The sequence below is a fragment of the Sycon ciliatum genome, chromosome 11, assembly GCF_964019385.1.
Source record: "Sycon ciliatum chromosome 11, ocSycCili1.1, whole genome shotgun sequence".
NCBI classification, from domain to species: domain Eukaryota; kingdom Metazoa; phylum Porifera; class Calcarea; order Leucosolenida; family Sycettidae; genus Sycon; species Sycon ciliatum.
Genome location: NC_088653.1, coordinates 15475951 through 15492198, shown reverse-complemented (window position 1 = coordinate 15492198; position 16248 = coordinate 15475951). Strand labels below are relative to the sequence as shown.

At 48.1% G+C, this 16248-nt stretch overlaps 1 protein-coding gene across 2 annotated transcripts in view; it reads right to left on the bottom strand.

Annotated features, from left to right (window-relative positions):
* LOC135827456 (uncharacterized) overlaps positions 1-16248 on the bottom strand; it is a 104589-nt gene that overhangs the window by 77931 nt on the left and 10410 nt on the right. The window contains exons 5-8 of one of the 2 annotated variants that reach the window (XM_065339948.1): positions 14648-14959; positions 12438-12731; positions 11156-11434; positions 887-1189 (exon numbers count right to left, since the gene is read on the bottom strand). In XM_065339948.1, the coding sequence (XP_065196020.1) occupies positions 887-1189; positions 11156-11434; positions 12438-12731; positions 14648-14959 (1188 nt within the window). Of the gene's footprint in view, positions 1-886; positions 1190-6314; positions 6589-11155; positions 11435-12437; positions 12732-14647; positions 14960-16248 lie in introns of those variants that run through there. The other variant, XM_065339949.1, reaches the window with a different exon arrangement.

Sequence of the window (16248 nt, the reverse complement as noted above, 5' to 3'; positions counted from 1 at the left end):
TACCTCGATAACCAGCCTCCCCGAAGTTAAGCATTCTCTCTATCAGCATTTTCGCCAATATATTCATTACACTGACGGTATCCCAACTCCTTAATTACCAGATTTTGTATGCCTCAATCTATTTCCTTAGCCTATCCTCGATTAACTGCTCCCTCTACATAAAGCTGTCGTTTCATTCTTCTTGCAGGAGATCCCCTCGACAGGCCCAAAGCCTTTGGGAAATCCTTAAAATAATATAATAAAATACAAATACAAATCAGAGACACACATCAACATTCCTGCAGCACAGTATTTTGTTGAGGCTGCGCCTTTGTTAACTCCCTCGTCCGGCGAAATAGTGCGCCACGGTACGTTTGAGGCCATCGAGAATGGACGATGATGCCGTCCACTAATTCTGTATCTGTGCACACGAATGTGTTATGTGTGCGACTTTGTGTGTCAGCACAGCGCAACACAACGTACATACACAATAAAAGCCAACAAGAATAAGAGGATGGCAAAGTGTTGTTGAAGCTACAGTAGCATGGGTGACGCGCGTAGAGGGGTGAGAGTGAAAACGACTGCGCCGGACCGAGAAACTGAAGAGACCGAACACAGGGCATTAAGGGGAGGCACAACCTCAACAGGATATTGTGCAAGTAAAGCAGATCGTTTCCAGGCTGTTCAACTGAGCGCTCAATACCGAACGGCAGAGCTACTATAGTTCCAACAACACTTGGTCATTCTCTTATTCTTGTTGGAACCAACATGGCCGACGTCATGTGACCCGTAGATGCAGGGTTTGAGTGGAGTGTTGGAGTCAAACATGGCTGCCAGGTGTGGTCATGTGACGGACATGAGGCCATTCTATACACAGTGCGGCTGCTGATCGAATGCTACAACTCACCAAGGGCAATCCGGCAGACAACCTTGTGCATTGCCTGTCCAGCCTCGCTTCCAGACTGCTTATGCTGAGAGCCGTCCGACGCAGAGCTCACGCCGGGCGCGCTGCTATTCTTCGCCAGCCAGACGACCGGTTTCGATGCACCGCCGGTCGGAGTGAGCTCCGAGATGAACCCCTTCGTACAGCTGTCGTGCGGCGCAATAAATCCATTGTTTTCCTTGCAAGTCTGCTCCGCACGGGCAAACGGCATGTCAGCTGGAAAGTACCGCAGCCTTACGTGAAGCGCAGATCTGCACAAGTAGTCGTCTGTAGTAAACAACACGATAACAACAGAACAGGAATAATTATACTGTATTAAAGTCAACAAATATTCAAATTTGGACTTCACGGAGAATTTCAAAGTATTAGGAAATCAGAGGCCACATGCCACGTACTGCTCTTTTCTGGCTTGCAAGTGTTGAGTTTCAGAGAGAAAAGAGCAGTACGTGGCATGTGGCCTCTGCGGATTTCCTAAATATTCGGCACATAATTTTATCGATTTTCGGCGATTTTCGGCCTGGTCATGTTTCGCCCAAAATTTGTTTCGCCCAAAATTGTTGTTTTGCAAGGTTCAGTGTGACAGTGTATACCATGGTATACTGGCGGCGGCAGTACAGACCGAACAGTTGATGCGGCCGAAATTGGGTTTTAGCCCCGGGAGGCCGAAATGTGAATGGGCCGAAAAATTTGCACACTTACAGTACCTATTTTGGAATAGGTTTTCTCCCACACTGGAGCTCGCGCTATTCCGCCGATGAATTGACACTTGACTGAACCACACCTGCCATCCCCCCCCCCCTTGCTTTAGACAGTACGGTAAAGTCCACTGCAAACGCCCACCCCGCTTTTGCAAGATCTGCTGGCCTCCACGCACTGACCCCTTGCGCTGTCACCGCTATCGTACGAAAGTGCTTCTCACACCGTAGAGCAAAGAGTGCTAGTGCTCTGTACAGTGCACGTATTGCTGTACATAATATTATTATTATTATTTTAACTGGTTTGAGGGAAAGAGACAAACGGGAAAATTATTATTATTATTATTAGGGCTGAAACGATTATACCAATTACTCGGTAATCGATCGATAATTCCTTATCAATCAAGTAATCGTTACGTTATAGATTACTCGTTAGGGGTTTTGAGTCCAAAAAGTACTGACAACTCGCGTTTTGCGAAGTTTGAATCAGTTTACACTGTGAGTATGTAGTTACCTGGGACATAGTGCATATTCTGAGGTTAAATTGACTTCAAAACTGCCATGTTTCTGAGCTACCCTGTCACTAATGCAAATTTGTGGTATTATAACGGCTTAGATTTCGGAAACAGAGCAATGTTTGCACAAAATTCTGACACTATTTGTTAACGATTATAATCGATAAATCGATCGTTAAGCTCAGGAGTAATCGATAGGTGAAAATCCACGATCGTTTCAGCCCTAATTATTATTATTATTATTATTATAGATGAGACAGGTCCAATTAAAACTGCATTGTCGTAACTCAAAGTTTCATCGTAGCAGCCGAGAGGCTTCCTGCAGCTTCATTCATAGCATGTAGTTACGAGCAGGTCCGCTCTTTCCCATTCGCTGAGAAAAGCGGGTCTGCTCTTTAAAACTACTTCCTATCAAAGATTCATGCCGGGGGGGGGGGGATACTCTCATTTTCTGTCTCATGCCCAAACGCTGTGCTCTTTGCATTGGGCACTTTCCAGCGGCTTGCCAAAACCACTACTCACTTGTCACATTCACTTTCACTTTGTGGACAGGTAGTCATAACTCGTAACATTTTGTCCTTCTCCTGTTTTTACCATAAAAAAATTGTCTCACCATCTGAGTTCACTTGTAACCGTTAGTTCTATACACATGAAGGGGGGAAGACGGTATACGCACCGAGGCAACACGTCTAAATCCCATTGCAGGCCATATTTGGATTTATACACACAGTAGGTACTCTTATAACATCCATGGCTCTAGCCAGAGGGGGGGGGGGGGGGAGGGTGCAGCCCCCCCCCTCCTACCCTCCCTACTCTGGTTGAGCGCACTCCTGTGAAAAAGTGGCGTCCTCCCCCGCCGTACTCATTTGTCGATTTTTGTGCTTTTCATGCACATTACCCCGAACGTTGCATGTTTGCATGGCAAGACAATTTTGCAAAATGGAGAAAATGGGTTATGGCCCTTACAGGGCAACTGTTTCCCCTGCCCCCACTCCCCTCCCTACCATTTTTGACCTGGCTAGAACCCTGACATCAATGGCCGGGGTAAACACTCAACTGAAACTCTCTAAAACATCTAACATTCATGGATGGCGGCTGATTTTCTCGCCTTCACGAACAACAGATCTTTCCTGTAGTCCGCACCCGAATAGCTCTGGTTTGTCCACCGGAGGATCACGCACGATCAAACCAGCGCAGATGTCCACAACTGCATCACGAAGACACTAGGGAGGACTTGCTGGGCCACCATCTACTTTCTGGTCACATTGGTCTGGGTTAAAGTACAGTAATACCTGTCTAAGACGACCGCTCAAGGGACCTTTAGAATGTGGCCTCTGTTACCAGGTGGTCTCCTGATCCAGGGTCCTTTGACTGAAAATAGCACCCCTTGGTCCTGGTTCCAGTGGTCTTCCAGGACAGGTGGTCGCCTCATTCGAGTGGTCTTCCAGGACAGGTGGTCGCCTTATTCGAGTGGTCTTCCAGGACAGGTGGTCACCTTATTCGAGTGGTCTACCAGGACAGGTGGTCGCCTTATTCGAGTGGTCTTCCAGGACAGGTGGTCACCTTATTCGAGTGGTCTTCCAGGACAGGTGGTCGCCTTATTCGAGTGGTCTTCCAGGACAGGTGGTCGCCTTATTCGAGTGGTCTTCCAGGACAGGTGGTCGCCTTATTCGAGTGGTCTTCCAGGACAGGTGGTCGCCTTATTCGAGTGGTCTTCCAGGACAGGTGGTCGCCTTATTCGAGTGGTCTTCCAGGACAGGTGGTCGCCTTATTCGAGTGGTCTTCCAGGACAGGTGGTCGCCTTATTCGAGTGGTCTTCCGGGACAGGTGGTCGCCTTATTCGAGTGGTCTTCCAGGACAGGTGGTCGCCTTATTCGAGTGGTCTTCCGGGACAGGTGGTCGCCTTATTCGAGTGGTCTTCCAGGACAGGTGGTCGCCTTATTCGAGTGGTCTTCCAGGACAGGTGGTCGCCTTATTCGAGTGGTCTTCCAGGACAGGTGGTCGCCTTATTCGAGTGGTCTTCCAGGACAGGTGGTCGCCTTATTCGAGTGGTCTTCCAGGACAGGTGGTCGCCTTATTCGAGTGGTCTTCCAGGACAGGTGGTCGCCTTATTCGAGTGGTCTTCCAGGACAGGTGGTCGCCTTATTCGAGTGGTCTTCCGGGACAGGTGGTCGCCTTATTCGAGTGGTCTTCCAGGACAGGTGGTCGCCTTATTCGAGTGGTCTTCCAGGACAGGTGGTCGCCTTATTCGAGTGGTCTTCCAGGACAGGTGGTCGCCTTATTCGAGTGGTCTTCCAGGACAGGTGGTCGCCTTATTCGAGTGGTCTTCCAGGACAGGTGGTCGCCTTTTTCGAGTGGTCTTCCGGGACAGGTGGTCGCCTTATTCGAGTGGTCTTCCAGGACAGGTGGTCGCCTTGACAGGTTTTACTGTACGTTAGATTTAACTCAGCACAGAGTCGCTCGCTACTTTCTGCAGTAGGGGCACTCTGGAGCTAGTGCGACGAGCTATCTTAATGTCGGCGATGTCTCCTTTGCACCTTGGCCGGTGTTTCAGCTTACTTAAAGCTCGTAGCCATATTGATGAGGCCTAGATGGAGCTAACTTAATGTCGGTGATGTCTCCTTTGCACCTTGGCCGGTGTTTCAGCTTACTTAAAGCTCGCAGCCGTATTGATGAAGCCTAGATGCAGCTATCTTTATTTATTTATTTATGGATTCTCCAAAGGCCGAGGCCTAAGTCGAGGGGGTCTCCCTTCATGGCTTACTGGGAATATATCTGCAAAATTATAACATAGATTGAGAAGAGGAAGGGTTATAACAAATGCGTACTGTAGAAATCAGCCATAACATTCGTTACGATGTTACAGAAACTCTGGAAGGAATGAAACCAGCGGGTTCAAAGCGGGTGTTGGCGTAGATGGTACGGACACGAGACACAAATCAATCTCTCTCTCTCTTAATGTCGGTGATGTCTCCTTTGCACCATGGCCGGTGTTTCAGCTTACTTAAAGCTCGTAGCTGTACTGCTGAGGCCTAGATGGCCGAAACAGCTAGCCGTCTACAGAATTGGGTAGAGACGGGTTAGATTGAGTACATGGCTCGCATCCATCTGACTCCACACCCAAAGTTGCTGCCCCCCCCCCCTGCACACACACACACACACACACGCACACACACACGTGCACACACACACACACACACACACACACACACGCACACACACACACGTGACACACACACACACACATACACACACACACACGCACACACACACACACACACACACACACACACACACACACACACACACACACACACACACCATGTACACACACACACCATGTACACACACATACCATGTACACACACAACTCTGTACAATACGGCTGTAACTGTTAGTCGCATTGCAATGAAGAGAGGTTTGGATAACTAGACTAGATTTTGAACAGTCAGACGTGCACAATCTAGCACAAAACTGACAAAGAGTACTGACACATTCCATGGCATGAAAGTCAGCTTGAGCACTGCTCGATAGGTTCACGGATGATGTCATGTACTTAGTGATAATTCCAAAGAGAGGAAGGCGGGCACCATCGAGCCGCACACAAGCTACTCGTTCCAAGGCTCCATGGAATCCTGGCTCGTGTAAGTCTGACTGTTCAGATCTGGTCTAGTTGGTGGAGTCGAATACCTAACATGTTCCCAACCGTTGTCCATGTTTTCAATTGGAAAAAACTAACTTCAATATTGTTCCCCTGTAGTCTGTATAGTCATCTTAAGTTACTGCACCCGTCCGCCGTATACGCGATGCGCACAGTACAGACAGTCCTGTATGTTCATGTGTGAGCGCTCTCAACCTCATGCGGGACACGGATGTGCACTCGGAGGGCTGCGGATATTCGTCACTCTACGGTACTGTAACAATAATTCATCTCTATAATTAATTATAAAAAGTTTTTTTTCTTTTAATTTGTCAATGTTCTTTATTTTCATCGTACGATCGCATCACAGTCGGATCCTTTTCTCTATTTATTCTCTTTACCAGGCGTGGGCCATCCCCTGGAATATCAAAATGGGTGCCATAATAATACGTGTTCAACTGTGACTTAAAGTCTTTGTGGTTCAGATCCAGGGGCCACGCACACGCAAGCACACACCATACTCCCGCGCGAGAGAAACTTACGGTAAGCGGTGCACTCTCCCAGCGACACGCACAACACGGCCACGACCAGGGCACGGAACAGCATTCTACCGCCGGTACCATCCATGTTCCTACTCAGTCTCCGGCCTGACAGCAGGGAAGGGGAGGGGGAGCCGCGTGCTGCACCGCGTAACCAGACAACGGGGAAATCTTTCGGACTGCCTCGTCCGACTAGCTGCAGGACAGGTGTACTTTCACCACCAACATCAACACTAAATGAGGCTATTTCTCTCCAGCACTGTTCTCAATTCTGATCTATGGCCAACACGACAGCGTAAATTTAATTCTTATTCCGTCTCAAAACAATACTGAACGTTTCCTCCCATCCCTCTCTCGATCAAGCAGCCGAGACGCTTCCCCTTGAAAAACCGAAGCCCTTTTGGAGCCTCCGACGGCTCGTAGAGAGGCGCATGTGGCATCGTTATGGGTGCCGATACCAGCCACCGTAGCGTTTCTTCCCAGGAGTTGTATCTTTGAAGAGCTCAAAAGAGAGTCCTAGACTTCGGCATTGCTCCTCGGCCTGTGTTACCGTAGCTAGATTGGCGTACACAAAGATGTTCGTTCTTGTCCTCAAGCACAGGTGGCTGCTCCCTGCACAATGGATCAGAGCATACATAACATGTAGCTTGAGTGTATTGTACGGAGGTGGTCATGGGTAAGGCTGAGTTTGTAGTGTGTCTGTCCATGAGTGAGTGTGTAGTGTGTCTGTCAATGAGTGAGTGTGTAGTATGTCTGTCAATGAGTGAGAGTATTGTGTGTCTGTCCATGAGTGAGTGTGTAGTGTGTCTGTCAATGAGTGAGTGTGTAGTATGTCTGTCAATGAGTGAGGGTATTGTGTGTCTGTCAATGAGTGAGTGTGTAGTATGTCTGTCAATGAGTGAGAGTATTGTGTGTCTGTCAATGAGTGAGTGTGTAGTGTGTCTGTCAATGACTCGGTGAGTGTGTAGTGTGTCTGTCAATGAGTGAGTGTGTAGTGCGTCTGTCAATGAGTGAGTGTTTGGTTTTCACTATTTAAGTTCGTTGCCTCAAGAAGTACAAAGTACGAATATCAAGGAGAACAAATGTGTGTGTAGTGTGTCTGTCCATGAGTAGGTGTGGCACCATATCGTACCCAATGCTGCTGGTTTGCCTTGGTGGTTTGGGGACTTGCACCATCGTGCTGGTAGAACAAGGGATTCCCAGCTTCAGGATTCCCAGCACCACACCGGAACAACCAAAACTTCTCTCGCATTGCATCGAAAACACGGTTCTGTCTCAGCATGGCGTTCCTATACTCCTCTGCCATGCACACGTAACTGTCACGCTAACCAGGATGTCAGTTTCCCTGCAGATCCCATCCCAAAAAAGTCGTAGACATCGCAATTCAAATCGCGCAGGGTTTTTTTCTTGGCTTCTTTAATTTCAAGAGAATTGGTGAGCACACATGCTCATTCCCTGGGCACTGCAAATTCACAACTCATTTCATTTCACAGAATCATTTTCAACGTTTCGTTTCAACGTTTTGGCAAATTGCCATCATCAGGATACAATATCCTGATGATGGCAATTTGCCGAAACGTTGAAAATGATTCTGTGAAATGAAATGAGTTGTGAATTTGCAATGCCCAGGGAATGAGCATGTGTGCTCACCAATTCTCTTCGAGTTATGAAGCTGCAGGATGCCTCACCGCTACTTCGTTCTTTAATTTTGCCATTTTTTGCGGGTGTCAATCTGTCCACAGATAAAATTCACACACACACACACGCATGCACGCACGCACACACACAAACACACACACACACACACACACACACACAAACACACACACATACACACATACACACACATACACACACACGCACGCACGCACGCACACCCACGCACGCATGCACGCACGCACGCACACACACACACACACACACATACACATACTACTACTACTACTATTGACAGCTGCCAGGATTTGGCCACGCCGCTCCCAGATGGTATGTACTGTCAGAGAGGTTAAGGGGGAGGAAGGCAATGCTCCAAGTGGTGTTCCAGATCTTGCCGCCTCCGGAACCGTCGGTTGTGGCAAACTTGGCAGTGAAACTTGAATTGTTGGCGTTCAGCCACAGTAGAGCGCTTTGGACAGGTTCCACAATGGTGACGCTTGAGACCCGCAGCCGATTTAAATGAACGCTGACAGTTGGTGCAAGTTACACCCGGAACAACAAGAGGAGCAGGGGCAGGGGCCGGCGGCTGGTCGACATCGCCTAGCCGACACTTATGCACCGCAAAGCCTCCTCTGCTACGTAGCCATCGGTTGCATGTTGGACACTGTACTGATCCAGGCTGCTCCGATACCGGGAGCTGACGGATTGCTGAACACTTGTGCCGGGCCATGTCGGAACTACGGCGGAACAGACGGTTGCAGCTTGGGCACTCGATGCTCTTCGGGGCAGGTTCCTTGTCCTCACCTGCTGCTGTCACCACTCCACGCCACTCTCCACAATCGCTTGCCAACTCCAACCAGTTACGCACTCCAGCCACGGATAGGTCCGTGTGAATGGTGTCCTTCCAACGACAACGAGGTCCACAGAATGGCCGAGGCTGAGGGAGACAGGCAAACAGCAACTGCTTCGGTACTCTGGTGTCATCAAGACGAGCCAGGTGCCCAAGCCACTCCAACCGTCTCTGCTGCACCATGCGTGACAATGGTGTGGGATCACCCCACTGTGCTCGCAGTTCCTGTGAAGAGATGCGCTGTTCCCACTGTCGGCCTCGCGATACACCAAGGATGGAGCGAATGTTGGCATGATGAAACCGGTCCATTCTATCTAAATCTGCCTTCAACGGCGTCCAGCACTCTGAACCATACAGAACCTTTGACAGTTCGCAAACGACATACAGGTGGCGCCTAGTAGGGAGGTTCAGGCTCCGGTCATGTAGGATGCGCCGAAGACTACCAAAGGCCCCTGCACCCTTTGCTAGACGGCTCCGAATGTCCGCTTGCGACCGCGAGTCTGGAGTGATGGTGGAACCAAGATAGGGGAATGAGGTGACTGCTTCAACCCTATCACTGCCAATGACCAAATCAGAGCAATCAGCAGGGCAAACTCCGAAACCTGCAACGAGAAGCTTGGTCTTGGTCATGCTCACTGTGAGACCCAAGCTGGATGCGACCTCACAAAAGGCAGACAGAGATTGATCGGCTCCGTTGCGAGTTGTAGCGAGCAGTACAGCATCATCCGCAAACTTGAAGTCATCAGCATGGCCGGACTCGGAGTGGGGACGACGCCTAGTGACACGAGGGAACAGCTGGCCATCAATTGTGAAGCTGAAGTCCACACCAGACTCTATTCCACGCTCCACGAGAAGGGATCGCCAACGCTCAATAACTAAGCCGAAGTACAAGTTAAATAGTACAGGTGCCATCACGCACCCTTGGCGCAGCCCATTCTTGACAGATATCGGATCCGTGCAACCACCGGCAACGCGAACGCAAGCTGACATGTCTGTATGGAATGATTTGATGATGGCCACAGTCGAGGGCGGCACACCCAGCCGCAGCAATGCCTGCCAAAGAGCTTCGCGAGGGACAGAGTCGTACGCTTTGCGGAGATCCACAAATACGCAGAAGAGCTTCGATCGATGTTCGTACGACTTCTCACCAAGTTGACGGACAGAGAAGATGGCGTCCGCACAACCATGGTGCCGCCGAAACCCGCATTGGGATTCAGGCAGCTCCGCCTCAGCAATACATTGCAATCAGTTTTGCATGATCCGAGCAGCCAACTTGCTGACAACCTCCAGCAATGCGATCCCTCGCCAATTATCGCAGCGAGAGAGGTCGCCCTTCTTTGGAATCGGTACCAGCAGTGCATCGCGCCAGTCCTGGGGCACGCACCCCCCAACCAGACAGATTGGAGTAGGTCCAGGAGGAGTGGATGGAGGACAGGCACACCAACCTTCAGCAGCTCCGGCACAATCTGTGACATACCACCAGCTTTGCCATTCAGTAGGTGTCTAATTGCCTGGGTCAGCTCATCCTCCGATGGTGGCAGTGAGAGGGAGTCCTCGACCTCACGCTGAGGGATAAGTTGGAAGACATGCGGATCGTACACACTGCAGACATTCAAGACACCCGAGAAATGCCCATGCCATGTGCCCTGCTGCTCCTGAACAGATTCGCAAAGAACTCCATCGGCATTGCGGATGGATTGGACAGACAGGGGTTGCAAGCCCCCAAAGCAGCGTTGCATGTCGCGAATGGCAGACCAGACAGCTTTGCTACTGAAATGTCCACGGTGCACCACCGCCGCTTTGTCCATCAACCAAGTTGTTTTTGCCTTCCGGATACCAGTACGAGCCCGGCCACGCGCTTCTTTGAACGCCCGGTGATCAGAGTCCCTGCCGCTTCTCAGCCATTGGCTATACAGGGTATTACGAGACTCCAGTAGAGGCTCCAATACAAGGGCATTGTCACGGAACCAATCTGGCATCCGCCGCTTGTCCCGACCAACCACCTGCTCCGCCGCGTCAACAACAGCCGACTTCACGGTACTCCACTTACAGTCCACAGACGAGGCGCGGTCATTCGTGGCTAAACGAGATTCAAGACTAGCACAGTACTCAGCACATACAGTAGCCACACGCTCAGCCTCCTCTTCACTCATGAATGGCTTCCGATTGAATTGGTAAACATACACATACACACACACACACACACACACACACACACACACACACACAGTTACTCACGCAAGCGAACACATGGACTCACAGGTACAAACCCACATGCACATGGCGGGTGTTTTGTGTTTTTTTGGCTTTTGACGGAAGAAGACATGGTGATCCTTACCTTGTGAAATTCTACACACAACGCTGTGTTTGTGTTCGGGTCGATATGAAATGTCGTAGAAAAGCGAGTCAGTTGCCAAATGATAGCGTCCCCTAGTTCCCTTAGAATCTCTCAACCAAGCAACGGATGCACCAGTGGTTGGAAAGTTCTCTCTCACGCATTGGGTCGTTGTTGGGATCTCTCCATTGAACAACCTACACAACTGCACCGCTCCAGAAATGGATTTTTTGACGGGAAAGTACCGGATGATTGTCGTCGGTTCAGAGTGGCATTGCAGTTCTGTTAAAAATGAAAACGTACACAGGAAAAGAATGAAAATGGAAATTAATGACTTACACTCTACCCAACACGGCTCAAAGGTAGACCATCGCTAATGCTCTTGTGTTTGCATTTGTATTTATTCAACATTTCCTGGCTCGTCAAACGACTGCCAATGAATGTGAAATCTCAGACATTACACAGAATGCTAAGTTCTGCCCATTTGCTTGTGTGTTCTACTCCAAAATAGTTTGAATTATGATCCCCACGCCTGTGACATCCACAACATGTTTCCGGGATGCCAAGCAAGCTCTGTGCCAGCAGCATCGCCGATGAACTGCCTACACTGATGGCGTACCAACTCATTTTACTTTCCAAACTGATGCCCTCAACAGGCCTATAACATATAAAGTCTTTCGATAATCCTTACGATCTATCGTCCGTTGTTCTGCTTCGACTAGCGTAGCTGTAATGTACAAATTATGTGTACTTTGATCTCTGGCTACGTATGATGGCATCAGTGAGCCAAACAGCCGCCAAAGACTGATGTCATAAAAAAAACTTCCCCGTGGGCTGGGGGATCGTCGAGTTGCACACTCTTGGTTATGTACTTTTGTTATCATGAGGTTTGGTCTCATTTTCTCCGCGTTGCGCTGATGAGCCCACGAAGGACAGAGCAGTGTTGTCCGCAGATCGAGTGTACATACTTTAAGCAGAATAGTTCCGATGGACCCGAAGAACAGTCAGGTCCATCGGAACTATTCGCAATTGAAAAAAAAGCAATTGAAGAGCTGCAATGAAAAAAAAGTAAATCCAATTGTTTTGTCACTTTAGAGTTGACAGTGGATTTGAATGAGTTCACTCTTCCAGCTGGTATCCGTATCTTCACTTTATGGCCCTTAGCGGCGTTTTCAATGCAGCTTTTTTATGCGATTTCTACAGCATTATAAGCGAACGTGTGGATCAAGCATAATTGCTTGGTTGACGCTGCCGCGGAAATGCGTATAATAATACCAATACTCACGTTTAGGCAATTCACACACAACCTTGAGTTCGGTCGTCAGGGTTAAAGTAGCTATGTTGTGTTTGGCACCATTGGATCCAATTCCAACCTCAAGGGATTCGCCACCATGTTGCAACCATGTTATGGGCTTCGTACCCACTCTGTGGCCAATGTCTTCCATAAACCTGATTGGGCACGACGTCTTCAGAGGTATATCTCCGTTCACCTTGGCACACACGGCTACGGCTTCCCAATAGGGCAACTTGATGTCAAAGTACCGAAGTCTTGTATTGCTTGATGGACATTGGAAATCCTCTGCAACCACAGCAAAAGCCAGCAGTAAGCGCTCGGAATCAGGATTCCCTGCGTTCCAGAGGTGGGGATTATGGAGGTGCAGGAGTTCTGGTTTCCCGTGTTTGCAGAATCCGATGGTTGCGGACGAGGGGGGGGGGGGGGGGTGCTGGAATCATTCGCTCCAAGCCTCAAGTCGTCATACTGTGGACTTCACGCCAATCCACGATCCTACACTTTTAAGTTTTTACCCAGCTAACCAGATTGATGGATAACCCTTCGGTGAAATGGTGGATTAAAACTTATCTTAAAAAAACATGAAGATAAAGAGGGGAAGATTGAACAGGGTGTTTCATCTGCGCATCTCATTAGCAGCGGAGTACCACAAAGATCTCGCCGAGCACCTACACTCTAGGGTTTTTACACCAAACACAACAATTATTTATTTGGGAAAAATGAGAAAAAGCAAAACAAAGACAATTGTACAACTAACACGGAAAATGAGCACCATGCAAAATATCCACTTATTCAATATGCGCTTCCGCCACTGCACCTGCACTCTAGTAGTACTTCTCGAAGTAATAGTATTTATTATTTTAATAGGGAACCCTACAGACGGTGTCGTCTTATTTCAGGAAGCCCTACTCTTCGTGATATACATGTACATTAATCAACACACACACACACACACACACACACACACACACACACACAAACACATACACATGTACACATATACAGCTACACACACACACACACACACACACACACACACACAAAACACATATACAGCTACACACACACACCCAGACACATTATTCTTAGTCGTACTAGTTCAATTCTGTTTTCAGCTAATGTCACACTACTCTATCCAACATCAATCCCTGTCCCCAGATGCGAACCGTTCGCTGTGTTGATCGCAGTCAGAGCTCTCTGACGTTGATGCTATGAGCTTGTGCCTTATCATTCATTAGACAATATTGCAATCGGTTAATCCAGTAGTTCTGAGCTCTGCTGACGAGATCTAATAAAATCCAAACAGCTACCTGTTCGAAGGTTGACTACTTGGTCCACGTCACCAATATTGTCGCTTACCTTTCAGCTTGGTTTTTATACCGACAATGCTCACTTGGCAGACCAATTCATCCTACTTAAGGTTAGTAAGCTAGCTTAAAAGTGATTGAAGGTCCTAGCTAGATTTCGAGGGGATTTCGAGAGCGACGGGTGGGTGATTCTGATTGATACCACACTGCATCAAAAATAGAACTTCTTGTCACAGCCCACAGGCAGGAACAGCGCGACCCACAAGAAAATAATCGGCTACTCTGAATCAGTTTCATTTTGCAAAAAGGCCGAGATCGTTTACGTCGGGGATCGCTCGCCAAGCTGAGATCGCAGCTCCTTCATCTACAGCACAACGCTCTGAGTATCCAGCGCATCGTGGAGATCTACAAGCACTTCACGTATCATTGCTCAAACTAAATTCTTGCGACTGATTTGAACCACACAGGTAGTCGTGCTGCCTACGGAAAGTCTTATAGAGTAGGCGACCATTACGATCCATTTCCCGTTAGAAAATAGCTAGGCAGCGAAGAGGAAGAGAGATGAGCTTGCGAAAGCGAGAGACTCAATCCCGGGCAAAACTATGTGTCACCAGCGCCGAGAGTAGCGTCGAGCAGGACCAAAAACATTATGAACTCTTCCCTGGACAATACATTCCTCATGGCTAGCTGTCATTCTATACCTTACTTCAATCGTACAAAGTTGTATCACCTCAAGTGCACGTTTTGTTGTCCAAAGCCTAAGTTCAAATTGTCGAAAAAAAAGCGACAATATTGATGACGCGGACCACGTGTGCCAAATTAGCGAATACTATGTTCTATCATGGGTTTGTTTAACTGGAAATTTGATCGAAACTGACAATGGGCAAGGAAACAAACCTGATTTCAGAGTCTCTGGCTCGGGCGTTTCAAGATCGCCTTCGCACACAACTGCTCGTTTAGGAGTCAGCATTTTATACCAATCGATATTGTTGCTATCAAAGAACTTCGAAGTTGATTTCGGTCTCATCCAGTAAGCCCTGGCGTTGTAGGTATTCCGCCAAGTATCCCTGCAATCATAGGAATCCGTCAGTCGTTTGTTGATTCTAGCACAATGCATGATGGCCTGGCCAAGCAACATCTCTCGAGGTTGGTTGAATACCATCACCTTGTTCCACCTATTAGAAGTTGGCGACTGACAATATGTATCGACTGTACCAACAGAAAAGAAGATTAGTAAAGTGAGTATATACTCGACTGGAAAGCCAATGATTAATTTATAGTAAAGAAAAAGGACCAAGGAACTACACGTTATGCTATAATGGCCACTAACAGCACCAGTTCCTTGACAATCAGCTCATGCGATAACATTGCACGACACTGCCCGACGGTACTGACGTTCTACAACTAACTGGCTGCCAGTCAAGTGACTGGTGGTGTCAGTGGCAATTAGAGTGTAACTTTTACTTCCTTGTGAACCTGGTGAAGGCAATTTGCCGAAAAGTTGTAATAATTATTGTGAAATGAGTTGAATCATTTCTTTGCAGTGGTTATGGAACAGAGCGTGTGGGCTGTTTATGAAACTGCAGGAAGCCTCCCCACGTTTACTTTTTAGTTCCTTGATCCTTTTTCTTTTCTAAAACGTAAAGTGAGTAAAATTCATTTTCGACCCCGACCTCTAGGTGCATGTGCAGACAACACACAAAAGGCATAACGGAGGTTTACATATTTGTCACAACTCAGGGTTGCTTGCTCAATACAATCGTCAGGCGACTGCCTTTTGTGTGTAATAGTGCCCCACATTATGGTGTTGAGCCCTCTCCACTGGCAGATGGAATTTGTCCTCCTTGTCCAAACAACATAGTAGTTTAACAATTCGCCAAACCTTTCGATGCTCTTTCAAATTTGGAAGAATTTGGGAAGAATTTTTTTCGGAGAAAAACGGACCTGGTGTAATTAAGCGGCCACCCCACGGTGCAAGCAAAAGCGGTCATTAAAGCCAGGTGGTCTTTAAAACCAGGTCCCACAGTGTGTGTGTATGGAAAGAGGGTCGTTAAGAGAGGTCGCTTACACCAGGTTTTATTTTCTTAGGAAATTGGAGGCTACTTGCCTCGTACTGCTCTTTAGTTTTTTCTGCTCTCCGAAACTCAACACTTTCCAGCCAGTTACGAAAGGAAGAAAAATTATTGTTCACACCACCCGGAACTCGAACCAGGGACCTTGCTATTTGTGAGCAATGCTCTGACCAACTGAGCTACAGTATGACTCTTATCCACAGTGATGGTAAATCTATCCTTCTAAGATCAATCAATATCTGGCTTGCATCATACTGGCAACTCACACCACTCTAGAGGGCCTTAGGCCACCCCTTACCCCCTGCCATTTCTTCAGGTGACATACAGGCAAGAGCAAACGAGAGCAAGACCAACTATCATTTTATGACAGTATTAGGCCACACCAAGTTATTTTCTATGTTTCTCGTTACGGCGCGCGTACCTTTT